Genomic DNA, 14,113 nt, shown 5'->3' on the forward strand with positions numbered 1-14,113 from the left:
CAAAATGCCATTAGAGAGGGAATTCCAGGACTTTGACCCAGCGACTGTGATGGAACGACGATATATTTCCAAGTCAGGATGGTGACTGACTCGGAGGGGACCTCCAGGTGGTGGTGTTCCCATGTATCTGCTGCTCTTGTCCTTTGTGATGGAAGTGGTCTTGGGTTTGGAAGGTGCTGTCTAAGGATCTTTGGTGAATTGCTGCAGTGCATCTTGTGGATAGTACACACTGCTGCTACTAAGCGTCGGTGGTGGACGGAGTGAATGTTTGTGGATGGGGTGCCAATCAAGCGGGGCTGCTTTGTCCTGGATGGTGTCGAGCTTCTCGAGTGTTGTTGGAGCTGCACCATCCAGGCAAGTGGGGAGTATTCCATCACACTCCTGACTTGTGCCTGATGTTATTTGGGAACAGGGAGGCTTACAGAGTTCAGGTATTATCGATATAATTTGGAACAAAGGGTAATTTCGAGATAAAACTGTGTGAGTGCTTGTCACATCCGGTGTTTACTTGTCTTATCCCATTATAGTCTTGTTTGTGTGTATTTGTCTTTTCTTTAATTTAATAAATAGTCTATAGTAATTGTTACACTATGACTGAGCTGCTTATTCTCACAGGTGGTTTCACATGACTCCTCATGCCATTCCAAAACAAAACTATACACCACCATGAGCCAGTGTCTCACGTTGAGACACCCTCACAGAAACATCATCATCGTTCGTCACAAGATGCCTCCCAGCAAGGACTTGCTGCAGTCTGCATGAATGAGACTGGCAGACCTTTGCTTCAATGGCCCTCACTGACACTGAGACTCACTGGGCAAAAATCAGAAAATACTTTCTTGCTTTAGTCTTCACCTGTCAGACATGGCATGGATTTTGTGTGGACTTCACAGGATTGAGGCGAGGGGGCCGCGGATATTTAACAAACTAAAGAGCTTTAGTAAGTAGGTGTGTACATTTCAGGCTGCGATCTTTCTCAACAGTTACCCACATAACAGTTACCCACATAAACATTATAACAGAAAAGTACAGCACAGGAAAAGCCCTTTGGCCCTCCAAGCCCATGCCGATCATGATGTCCCAATTAAACTAAAAGAAATCTTCTGCCCTTACTTGGTCCATAGCCCCCTAATCCCTCCCTATTCATGTACCCATCCAGATGCCTCGTCAATGTTGCTAATGTGCCTGCTTCCATCACATCCTCCGGCAGCGTGTTCCAGGCACCCACCACTCTCTGCATGAAAAACTTCCCCCGTATATATCTCCCTTAAACCTTCCTCCTCTCACCTTGAACCTGTGCCCCCTTGTAAATGACACTAAAGACCAGGAAAAGCCTCTGACTAACTATCAGGTCTCCCCTCAGCCTCTGTCTTTCCAGTGAAAACAATCCTAGTTTATTCAGCCTCTCTTCATAGTCAACACCCTCGAGATCAGCCAACATCCTGGTGAACCTTCTTTGCACTCTCTCCAAAGCTTCCACGTCCTTCTGTTAGTGGGGTGACCAGAACTACATGCAATACTCCAAATGTGGTCTGACCAAGGTTTGATATAGCTGGAACATGATTTGCCAACTCTTGCAAGCAATGCCCCAGCCAATGAAGGCAAGCATACCACATGTCTTCTTAATCACCATGGCCACCTATGTTGCCACTTTTAGGGAACTGTTGACCTGCACACCCAGATCCCTCTGCATGTTAATGTTCCTAAGGGTTCTGCCATTTGTGGGGCCGCACTGTAGCACAGTGGTTAGCACTGCTGCTTCACAGCGCCAGAGACCCGGGTTCGATTCCCGGTTTGGGTCACTGTCTGTGTGAAGTTTGGATGTTGGGTTTGGATGTTGTCTTCATGGGTTTCCTTTGGGTGGGGTTTCCTCCCACATTCTGAAAGACATGCTGGTTAGATGCATTGACCCGAACAGGCGTCGGACTGTGGTGACTAGCGGAATTTCACAGTAGCTTCATTGCAGTGTTAATGTAAGCCTTACTTGTGACTAATAAATAAACTTTACGTTTTACAGTGTAATTCACACCTAAATTTGATCATCCAAAATGCATCACCTTGCATTTATCTGATTAAACTCATCTGTCATTTCTATGCCCTAGTCTCCAATCTATCTATATCCTGTTGGATCCTCTGACAATCCCGGCACTGTAAGAAGTTTAACAACACCAGGTTAAAGTCCAACAGGTTTATTTGGTAGCAAAAGCCACAAGCTCCCGGCACTCTCAGCAACTCCACTAATCTTAGTGTCACCCGCAAACTTACTGATCAGACCACCCACATTTTCCTCCAGATCATTTATATACACCACAAACAACTGTGGTCCCAGCACTGACCCCTGTGGAACACCACTGGCTACAGATCTTCATTCTGAAAAACACCCTTCCACCTGTCTGTCTTCTATGACCAAGCCAGTTTGTATCCATCTAGCTAGCCCACCCCAAATCCCATGTGATTTTAGTTTTTGTACCAGTTTGCCATATGGGACCTTATCAAATGCCTTACTAAAGTGGTGGCACAGTGGTTAACACTGCTGCCTCACAGCGTCAAGGACCCAGGTTCGATTCCCAGCTTGTGCCACTGTCTATGCGGAGTCTGCACGTTCTCCCTGTGTCTGCATGAGTTTCCTCCGAGTGCTCCAGTTTCCTCCCACAGTCCGAAAGACATACTGGTAAGGTGCATTGGCCATGCTAAATTCTCCTTCAGTGTACCCGAACAGGCACCGGAGTGTGAAGACTAGGGGATTTTCACAGTAGCTTCATTGCAGTGTTAACGTAAGCCTACTTGTGACACTAATAAATAAACTTAAAGTCGATATAAACTACATCCACAGCTCTTCCTTCATGAATTATCTTTGTCACCTCCTCAAAAAACTTAATCAAGTTGGTGAGACGTGACCTTCACCACAGAAAACCATGCTGTCTGTCACTAACTCGTCCATTATCTTCCAAATGTGCATTTGTCCTGAACCTCAGTATCTTCGCCAAAAGCTTCCCTACCTCAGATGTCAGGCTCACCGGCCTATAATTTCCTAAATAATCCCTGCTTCCTTTCTTAAACAAGGGAACAACATTGGCTATTCTCCAGTCCTCTGGAAAATTGCCAGTGCTCAAAGAAGGTGTGAAGATATTTTAAGGCCCCAGCTATTTCTCCCCAAGCCTCCCACAGTAACCTAGGATCGATCCCATTGAGCCCTGGAGACCTGTCTACTTTAATGCAATTTAGGGTACCCAACACTCCCTCCTCCGATATATTGACATTCTGTAGAACATTCACACACTCATCCCTGACCTCAACATCCATCATGTCCTTCTCCTTGGTGAATACCGATACAAAGTACTCTATAAGGATCTTACCCACTTGCTGTGACTTCACGCATAATTTCCCTCCATTGTCCATGAGTGGGCCTATTCTTTCTCTTGCTATGCTCTTGCTCCTACTATATCCAAAAAAGCCTTGGGATTCTCCTTGACTCTGTTTGCTAAAGATATTTCATGTTCCTCTTTAGCCCTCCTAATTCTGCATTCAAGTTTCTTTCTCCTTTTTACTTCTCAAAGGCTTTGTCAGTTTTTAGTTGCCTCGACCTATCGTCTGCTTCCTTTTTCCTTTTGACTAAGTTACAATTTTCCTTGTCATCCATGATTCGTGAATCCTGCCATTTCTATCCTTCATTTTTGCAGGGACACGGGATGTGGCTTTACCCTCAAATAGCTGCTCCCAATCCACATTACCCAGTTCCTGTCAAATTTGGATGTATTTGGCCCTCACCCAATTAAGAAGCCACTCTTGTCCTCATCCATGACTACCCAAAATCTGATAGAATTATGGTCGCGAAGCCCAAACTGGTCCCCACTGAAACATCAATCGCCTGGCCCGGCTCATTCCCCAATACCAAGTCTAGTATGGCCCCTTCCCTGGTTGGATTGTCAGCATACTGTATCAAAAAGCCCTCCTGGACACATTTAACAAATTGCTCTCCATCCGAGCTCCTGGCTTTAAGGGCGTCCCAATCAATATGGGGGAATTTAAAGTCACCCAACAAACCTACCCTTTTTTCACACCTTTCTAGCATCTGACTACACATCTGCTCCTCTGTCTCCTGCAGGCTGTTGGGAGGTCTATCGTACACATCCAACATTGTGATTTCACCCTTCCTATTCCTGAGCTCCACCCATAATGCCTCATTGCAAGATTCCCCCAATGTATCCTCCCTCAACACAGCAATGCAACTCCGCCATCCCTTTTGTTTCCCCTTCCGTCTCGTCTAAAACAACAATATGCCAGAAAGTTAATCAGCCAATCCTGTCCCTCCTTCAACCATGTCTCTGTCATGGCAACATCCTGCTTCCATGCAGTAATCCAGGCTCTCAGTTCATCTGTTTTACCTGTTATACTTATTGCATTGAAACAAATGCACTCCAGACCTCCAGTCCCAGAAAGCCCCACGACTTCCCTCTGCCTGCTCTTACTCTGTGCTATGTTTATCTTAGTCTCACTTTCTTCCCCAGTCCCTACACTTATGGCCTGTTCCAGTTCCCACCCCCCGCTGCACTGGCTTAAACCTTCCTGAACAGCACTAGCAAGCCTCACAGATATTGGTGCCTCTCCAGTTCAGGTGCAACCCATTCGTCTTGTACAGTTCCACTTTCCCCAGAAGACATCCCAGTTATTCATATATCTAAAGCCCTCCATCCTACACCAGCTCTTTGCCATGTGTTCAACTGTACGATCCCTCTGTTCCAGTTATCTTGAAGTACCCTGTTCAGTTTCAATACTGCTGGTAAGGGATCACTATAAATACACATTTCCTCCCCCTTTAAATCAAATGTCCCCAACACATTAAACAAATATAACATCAATGAACAACAACAGTCAATGAGTCAGACGATTTGGAGGTCGTCATTCTTTGAATTGTGTTGCCTTCCTGCCATATGACCTGATCCTGCTACTTTTCCCTTGATCATGGAATCATATCATAGTATCTTACAGTGCAGAAGAAGGCCATTCAGCCCATCGACTCTGCACCGACCACAATCCCACCCCGGCTCTATCCCCGTAACCCCATGCATTTACCCTGACACGAAGGGGAAATTTAGCACGGCCAATCCATCTAATCCGCAAATCTTTGGACTGTGGGATGAAACCGGAGCACCCGGAGGAAACCACGCAGACACAGAGAGAGCGTGCAGACTCCACACAGACAGTGACCCAAGCTGGGAATTGAACCCGGATCCCTGGCGCTGTGAGGCAGCAGTGTTAACCACTGTGCCCATGATGATTTCTTTTGTATTTGGTGTTTTTAATAAGTTGAATATTGTTTGTAATTGTCGTTTAGTCATCAATAATGCCAGAGAAACTTCTTTTGTCGAGTGAGCATTATTCCTGTAAATGGGCAGGAATTGATTCAAACATTTGGTCAACAAATCTTGTTCCCTCGTTGCTTTTAACTAACTCTCAAGGATTATAAAGGTATCAGCATTGGAAAAGTCAGCATCGAATGGTTCATGTGGTACCTGTGCAATGTGAAAGGCAGAACACCAACATGCAACCTGAGTCAACTGCATATCGTGCAGTTTTGCCACCAGCGCGTAACATTTGCAGCAACGCTTTACAGTTTGATTTGGTTGCAGCGAACATAATACATCCCAGGAAGCGTGTTTTCATAAGGGCGACAGCTCAGTGCTGATGCCACCACATTAGATCGTTACACTCTAAGACATAGGAGGACACATTTTTCAATTGTGAGGTGCAAGGCTTTAAAGAATATTTCTGCATGCATTTTGTTGTGAAGTTAGTGTTTGCAAAATTATAAAAAAAACTTCTAAAATGCTAAGAGTTGTAAAATTGTAAAGTCCAGGACGGGTGTGAAAATGGGAATTTCCCACTCATTTTTGGAGCAAGTTCAAAGCTATTTTCTGCACTCAGTGCATGAAAAATCTGCAGAAACCATTTCTCGCCTGTTGGGAGGGGTGAGGCTTAAATTGGCAGCAAACCTGCTGTAACAACAGGGGGCACCATTGAGCATGTGCAGACCCCTGTGGCTGCACATGCGCAATAGCAATCAGCAGAGACCTGACAGATCTGAGACACTCTGTCAGGCCTCTGCTGCTGCAGCCAGCCTTGATCCAGCCCTCCTTGTCCAGCTATCATGGGGGCCCGCAGCCGATCATGAGCCCCACCCCAGCCGGAAATGTCTCTTCCACCCCCCTTCCCCCACTGCCCTGACCGGTCGGCACCCCCCCTCCCCCTGCACCCCCCCCCCCCCCCCCCCCCCAACGATTGCCTACATAGTGGCAGCGGGGCATCACCTCCCTACCCCATCAAACTCCTGCAGAGTGGCAGTGAGGCCTCCCCCTCCTTAACCGATCACCCCACTCCCAGTCTGGCCCCACCTTCGTAGGCCCAGCCCCCATAGTTGGGCAGTGCCAGGGTGCCCAATGGGCAGTGTCAGGCTCGACCTCCTGGAGGGCCTCAATGGACTCCGGTTCTACCAGAGAGGCCATCATGACTGGTCCCCGTTTGTGGGGACCAGCTGTGATCCTAGCCAGGGAGAACCTCTCCCGGCAAGGCCACACAGGCAAGTGAGCCCAGATGATTGCATGCCGGACTCGCTAATTCTATTCAAATGTAGATTTAAATAATATATTCAGCCTCTCACCCGAGATGAGCGGGAGGCTGAATACGCTGGATATCCAGTCAGATTGTGAGAGGCGAGAAATCGGGCGCAAACCTAATGTCTCGGTTCTGGAGCGATCTTACCAGTTTGCCCGGCCTATTGGGACATGATGGTAAAAATCACCCCCAACATTTCGAGAAGACGACATATAGAATCAGTTGCAAGGGGCTTTCACACCCTGAGACGTTGGGTCATAAAATCAAATTGTATTTATAAAGGTAAATGAGCAGCCGTGCCTCCAGTGTCCAATCATAATTTCTTAACTGAATGCACTCGACTGCTCTGCCTGGCCGCAGCCCTGACATCAACAGCAGGCATGAAGGCATCCTGCTGACTTCTCTGCCCTGTTGTCTGAGATTACTTCAGTGGGTGTCCTCCTGGCCTCAGACCTGCTTTGGGTCCTCTGCTGTGGGGCAGGTGCACCCTCCTTGGCCTGAGCACCTGGAGCTGATAGGGTCACAGGAAGAGGGGATTGGGACTGGACACCCTTGTAACCTCTTGGCTAAATAGCACTGTGGCGTCTGGTAGATGCTTCTTGCATCATTTGCATCCCTGAGGGCCCGTGCCTGAGGAAGCAGGATATATGTTAAAAACATTTGAATTGTTGAGGAAGTGAATGGAGCTTAACTGGCACTGCAGTTTATAGAGGAAAGAAAAATTTGGGAGAGACAGGATAAATCTCAAATCCATAGAGCAGTGAGGTTGTCAGTTCTAATCTATTCATTGCTTTTTCATCACCTGGAATTAATTCTAATTTAAATTTGTTTCCATCAGTGATTCAAAGTAGCGTGGTCAATAGCCTCCCCATCTGCATGGGAAAATAATCAATGAGTCAACATAAAGATTCACTGTACATTTTCAGAGTACTCCAACTTAAGGGCGGCACGGTAGCACAGTGGTTAGCACTGCTGCGTCACAGCTCCAGGGACCTGGGTTCGATTCCCAGCTTGGGTCACTGTCTGTGTGGAGTTTGCACATTCTCCTCGTGTCTGCGTGGGTTTCCTCCGGGTGCTCCGGTTTCCTCCCACAGTCCAAAGATGTGCGGGTTAGGTTGATTGGCTATGCTAAAATTGCCCTTAGTGTCCTGGGATGCATAGGTTAGAGGGATTAGTGGGAAAATATGTGGGGATATGGGGGTAGGGCCTGGGTGGGATTGTCGTCAGTGCAGACTCGATGGGCCGAATGGCCTCTTTCTGTGCTGTAGGGTTTCTAAGATTCTAAGATTCTTTCTAAGAAGCAATAAATTACTCAAAACAGAACACAGACAACACAACCATTACATGTAACTCCAGCCAAAAACCAAAGAGGGCGACAGAGTAAAGGGATAGTTTTGCATTGAGGAACTCAAGTGAGTTTAGGATGTCGCCATCAACACCTGCACTGCTATTCCCAGCGTAATGATGGATATTGCAATGACACAACAGGGAAATCCTGTTTCACATACTACCAATGTGCAATCTTTTTACAGATCCCCGGTGTACACCTTGTGCCACTGGCTGGAGATACTTTGAGGGAAAATGTTACCAATTTTCTGAATCTTCGAAGAACTGGCATGAAGCAAACTTGGATTGCTTCTCCAAACAGTCCTACCTCATAGTCATTCGCACCAATCAGCAGCAGGTAAGGATTAATGTTTACACATGGGGGCACGACCAGCACCAATCTTTTCTCATCTAATTTCTGCCCCAACCCTATTGATTGGGCCACAGTGGCACAGTGGTTAGCGGTGCTGCCTCATAGCACCAGGGACCCAGGTTCGATTCCCGGCTTGGGTCACTGTCTGTGTGGAGTTTACACATTCTCCTCGTGTCTGCGTGGGTTTTCTCCAGGTGCTCCCGTTTCCTCCCACAGTCCAAAGATGTGTAGGTTTGGTTGATTGGCTGTGCTAAATTGCCCGTTAGTGTCCCGGGATGTGTAGGTTAGAGGGATCAATGGGGTAGATATGTGGGGTTGTGGGATAGGGCCTGGGGTGGGATTGTTGTCGGTGCAGACTCGATGGGCCAAATGGCCTCCTGCACTGCAGGGTTTCAATGATTTCGATCGTCATCAGTGACTCATCCCTGTTGCAGACCAATTCAGATGACTTTGCTGTATCCCTCACCATCCTAAACCTACTTCCCCTTCCAACAACACTTCAATCTGTTTTTGTCCCCAGAAAAGAAACTCTCCCCCAAGTCAATTAAAATATTAGAATCAACCTTTAAGGAGGTTATATCTGGGCACTTTGAAAATGCAAGGTAATCAGTGATTTTGTGAAAGGGAAATCATGTTGAATGATTTATTGGGGTTCTTTGAAGGAGTAACATTTGCTGCGAATAAAGGAGAGCTTGTGGACATAGTAGTAGTCCAGAAGGCATTTGATAAGGTGCCACATGAAAGGCTATTGCAGAAAATAAAAGCTCCTGTTGGAGGGGGTAACATATTAGCATGGATAGAAGACTGAATGGCTGGCAGGAAACAGACAGTATGCATGAATGTGTATTTTTCTGTTTGGCAGGCTATGCAATGTGGATACTTACAGGAGTCTGTGCTGGGGCCTCAAACTTTTACAAATTATATCAATGACTTAGATGAGGGGAGTGAAGGATGGTAATTACATTTGCAGATAACACAAAGATAGGTAAGAAGGTATGTTGTGAAGGGGGCATGAGGAGATTGCAGACGGATAGAGATCAGTTGAGCAAAAAGCTGGCACGTGGAGTATAATGTGGGAAAATGTGAAGTGGTTCACTTTGGTGAGAAGAGTAAAAAAGCAGAGTAACGTAAATGGTGAACAGCTCCAGAGTTTTGAGGTGCAGAGGGAACTAGGTGTTCTAGTGCATGAGTCATAAATATTTTGTATGTAGGTACGGAAAGTAATTAAAAAGGCTAATGGGATGTTATCATTTATTATGAAAGGAATTGAACATAAAATAAAGGATGTTCTGCAAGACATTGGTGAGACTACATCTTAAATATTGTGTGCAATTTTGGTCTCCTTATTTGAGGATGGATGTAAAGGCATTAGAGATGATTCAGGGTTTACTAGATTGATACTTGGTATGAGTGAGTTCTCTTATGAGGAATGGATGGACAGACCTGGCTTGTTTCTGGACCCTCTGGAGTTTTTTTTTAATACTTTTCCAATTCAATCAAATCAAATCCAATTCAGAGTCTCAACAAGTTGAGACATTTCAGATCCAGGCTGACAAGACAGGACGGGAGACCAAAACCACCCTGTCCTGGGCCTGATCTACATGAGTCAAGCTGATTGGAGAAGGGGGAGGATCCTCCTCCAAGACTTGAGCTCATTTGCATCTTAGCCAAAAGGCCGAGATGCCGCTTTTACAAATTGCTTCATATGAAACATATGAAGCCTCAGCGTAACCTAATGACCTCAACCAAGTGCAGGCGATCCATACTACACTTGATCTTAGCCAAAAGGCCGAGAAGCGAGCCTCTGGAGTTTAGAAGAGTGAGGGGTAACTTGTTTGAAGCATGTAAGATCCTGAATGGTCTTGAAAAGGTGGGCGTGGTAAGGATGGTGCCTCTTGTAGGTGAGTCTCGAACTCAGGGGGCACTGTTATAATTAGGGATCACCCTTTTAGAACAGAGATGAGAAATGTTTTCTCTCAGAAGATTGTGTGACTTTGGAACTCTGCCTCAAAAGGCAGCGGAGATGGAGGTTATTGAATATTTATAAGGCATAGAGATTCTTGTGAGGCAAGGGAAATTGTCCCTGAAGAGCCAGCTCTGTAGTTGCTGTAGCCACTCAAAACCGGTGAGCTTTGGCTATCCAACTGTATTCTGAGCTCTCAACTAAGATGGAGACATTTGTTTCAAGCTTCACTCCAAGGCCTTGCGCGCAACCTGGTCAATGGTCTGCAGATGCATATTTAATTGATCTTAACGCTCTGCCTAGTCTGCATGCCCTGCAGACTGTCAAGGTGGATGTATGTGCAAGCTTTAGCACTCACCCCTTGCCCCTTTGCTGGTTCATCCCTTCACCCCTTATTTGGTTCACACACACCCCTCCTGCTCCCCACCCCTCAGGCCTTTACTGGTTCACCTCCCATACCCTTACTGGTACAGCCCCATCACCAAGAGGTGCCTTGCCGAATCACCTCCCCCACCCCCCCAACCCTAAATCACCTTGACAGTTCACCCCTCATCAACCCATGGCCTTTGCCAGTTACCCCTTGCCTGTAGCCTCTCTCTCTCCCCTGTCAATCAGCAGTGACCTGTGGTGGGCTGCATGCTTACCTCCAAATTCCTCTCAGAGGTGAACTCCCCAGATTCCTGTTTTTAAGAAGCTGTTGTAAATGGTGCTGTTGTGACATCACGCTGCCGTGGGTGGACATTTGAGCATGGGGGGATGGGCTCAATAATGATCTGCAAACGTATTAAAATGTTTTTAAAAATGGTAAAAATCATGACACTTCCAAATTACAAATGTTATGTTCAACAGTTTTACAACTTGGTGAAGTCTTTTTATGCTTGTTGTAGCGGTTATAAAGGTAAAGAATTGGACTTTTGTTGAATGAATTGTTTACATCGATTGTTGCAATGTGTGGTGAGATGGAGCTAGGATTAACTGTGCACTCCTTCTGTCTCGGTTGTAACATAGATGAGCAAGAAGCAGTGTCAGCGAAGACTTGGCCTTCCAGGGACACGGTGGCTCAGTTCTGCAAGAATTGGCACCGCAGGGACTTGGAGGACATTCACTGCCTGTGGCTTTGAAAGTCACAGCTGCCCGAAAGACAGGCTCATTTCAGGGTTCCACTTTTGCAGCCTCTCACATGTTTCCGCTCATAAGTACATCAAGGAGGTAACAGACACACTCTTCGCAGGGCGCAGAATTACAACAACTTCGACTAGAATTGGCTAGCCAGGACGCAAGAGCCATGTGTTTTGCCTAGATTGCAAGCTTTTGTCTAGATTGTGGCATGGTGGCACAGTGGTTAGCACTGCTGCCTCACAGCGCCAGGGACTCGGGTTCAATTCCGGCCTCGGGTCACTGTCAGTGTGGAGTTTGCACGTTCTCCCAGTGTCTGTGTGGGTTTCCTCTGGATGCTCTGGTTTCCTCCCACAGTCCAAAGGTGTGCAGGTTAAGTTGATTGGCCATGCTAAATTGACCATTAGTGTGCCAGCATATGTAGGTTAGCAGGATCAGTGGGGTAAACATATGGGGTTACAGGGTTAAGGTCTGGGTGCGATGCTTTGTTGGAGAGTTGGTGCAAAGTCAATAGGCCAAATGGCACTGCAGGGATCTTACAATGATTTCTACAGGGGCCGGGTGCCATTCGAACTCACATGGCTCTCTGGCATCAAGGAGTGCAGTTCATCAAGCACAAGGGCTACCATTCCCTCATTGCTGGTCTCAACCACACAAAACATATCCTCCAGATATGTGCTCGGTTCCAAGGGAGTGTATACCACTCTACATCCTGAGCCGCTCTCAAATCCCTGTTATTTTTGAGGGTCCACAGCGACTACAACCTGGTCCGTGGGGACAGGAAATATTCACTGGGAACGCCGCTGATGACACTTGTGCAGAGGCCACGGAGCACAGCAGATAAAAGGAAGCTCTGTGATGGGAAAGTTGCTGGAATCAATCATTAAGGAGGAGGTGACTGAGCATCTGGAAAAGCAAAGCTCAATTCACCAGTGCCAGTACGGTTTTGTGAAGGGCAAGTCCAGTTTGACAAACCTGCTGGAGTTCTTTGATGATGTAACCAGCAAGGTAGATACCGGGGATCCTGTGGATGTGATCTATCTGGACTTCCATAAGGCATTTGATAAGGTGCCACACAAGAGACTGATCCAGAAGGTTAGATTCCAAGGGGTTGGGGGTGGAGTAGTGACTTGGATTGGCTGACTGATAGAAAGCAGAGGGTTGGGATAAATGGGTCTTTCTCCAGTTGGTGATCTGCCACTAGTGGGGTCCCGTAGGGCTCAGTTGTCAGACCACGATTAATTACAATCTATATAAGTGACCTACAAGCAGGGACAGAGTGTAACATAGCGAAATTTGCTGACAACACAGGCTGTGATGAGGAGATCAAAAGTTTATAAATAGTTTTTGACAGGCCGGGGATTGGACCAGTATCTGGCAGATGGTGTTGAATGTGGATAAATGTGAGGTTATCCATTGCAGCTGGAAAAATAAAAGGGTAAATTACTATTAAATTCTGGCCCTGCACAGTGTTCTGCACCTGACCAGCAGGAGGCAGATCTAAGTACTGAGCAATATGTTTTACAACTATGTTGCATTATAAATGTGGATAGAATGGGAACTAAATTCTGATTCTATATCCCTGAAATCGTACTTCACCAGAATTCTGTGTGCAACATCACAGAATGTTAATTTTAAAATATGAAGATGGTGGTAGATTGCCATTTTAATTTTTATTCTTGTTGATGCAGAATTTTATGAAGGCAACTATAATGGGTCAGCGTTGCTGGATAGGACTCAATGATCTCACTGTGGAAGGGCAATGGAACTGGGTCGATGGGACTGACAGTAAAGCCACAAAAATGTAAGTATTAAAACTGCAACATGGCCACACTTCCTCCAAACTCTTTGGCTTTGTCAGATCAGAGAACAAGTTTCCACATAAGCAGAACAACTGCCTCCCTTTGCAAGGCTGGTGTGTCTCTGAACCAGGAAAGTACTTGTTCCTGTTCAGATTTGCGATTCTCATTCAAGGCGAGATATCTACATGATTCACTGCTATGGCCCTGAACCTGGCAAGGACAAAGAAAAGCAGCCCATATGACTGCTCCTAATCACTGAGCGGTGATCCCTACTGGAACGTGTGTGTGTGTGCGCGAGTGTGTGCGTGAGTGTGTGTATGTGAGTGTGTGTGTGTGTGTATGTGAGTGTGTGTGCGTGTGTGTGTGAGTGTGTGTGTGTGTGTGTGTGTGTGTGTGTGCGAGTGTGTGTATGTGAGTGTGTGTATGTGAGTGTGTGTGTGTGTGTATGTGAGTGTGTGTGTGTATGTGAGTGTGTGTGCGTGTGTGTGTGAGTGTGTGTGTGTGTGTGTGTGTGCGAGTGTGTGTGTGTGAGTGTGTGTGTGCGAGTGTGTATGTGAGTGTGTGTGTGTGAGTGTGTATGTGAGTGTGTGAGTGTGTGTGTGTGTGAGTGTGTGTGAGTGTGCGTGTGTGTGTGTGAGTGTGTGTATGAGTGTGTGTGTGCGAGTGTGTGTATGCGAGTGTGTGTATGCGAGTGTGTGTATGTGTGTGTGTATGTGAGTGTGTGTGCGAGTGTGTATGTGAGTGCGAGTGTGTGTATGTGAGTGTGTGTATGTGTGTGTGTATGTGAGTGTGTGTGTATGTGAGTGTGTGTGCGAGTGTGTATGTGAGTGTGTGTGTGTGTGTGAGTGTGTGGATGCCTGGCTGAGCTCTACCGCCTGCCAGCACCTCCTCTTAGGTTTGCACTTGGTCACCAGAGCTAGG

General features: G+C 46.6%; 1 protein-coding gene across 1 annotated transcript in view; it reads left to right on the forward strand.

Annotated features, from left to right (window-relative positions):
* The window catches only part of LOC144507536 (uncharacterized), a 63,666-nt gene that overhangs the window by 34,804 nt on the left and 14,749 nt on the right, over window positions 1–14,113 (forward strand). Inside the window, exons 8-9 of the mRNA XM_078234672.1 lie at window positions 8,145–8,296; window positions 13,082–13,194. Coding sequence (XP_078090798.1) covers window positions 8,145–8,296; window positions 13,082–13,194 — 265 coding nt within the window. The remainder of the gene's footprint in view (window positions 1–8,144; window positions 8,297–13,081; window positions 13,195–14,113) is intronic.

The sequence above is a fragment of the Mustelus asterias genome, chromosome 19, assembly GCF_964213995.1.
Source record: "Mustelus asterias chromosome 19, sMusAst1.hap1.1, whole genome shotgun sequence".
NCBI classification, from domain to species: domain Eukaryota; kingdom Metazoa; phylum Chordata; class Chondrichthyes; order Carcharhiniformes; family Triakidae; genus Mustelus; species Mustelus asterias.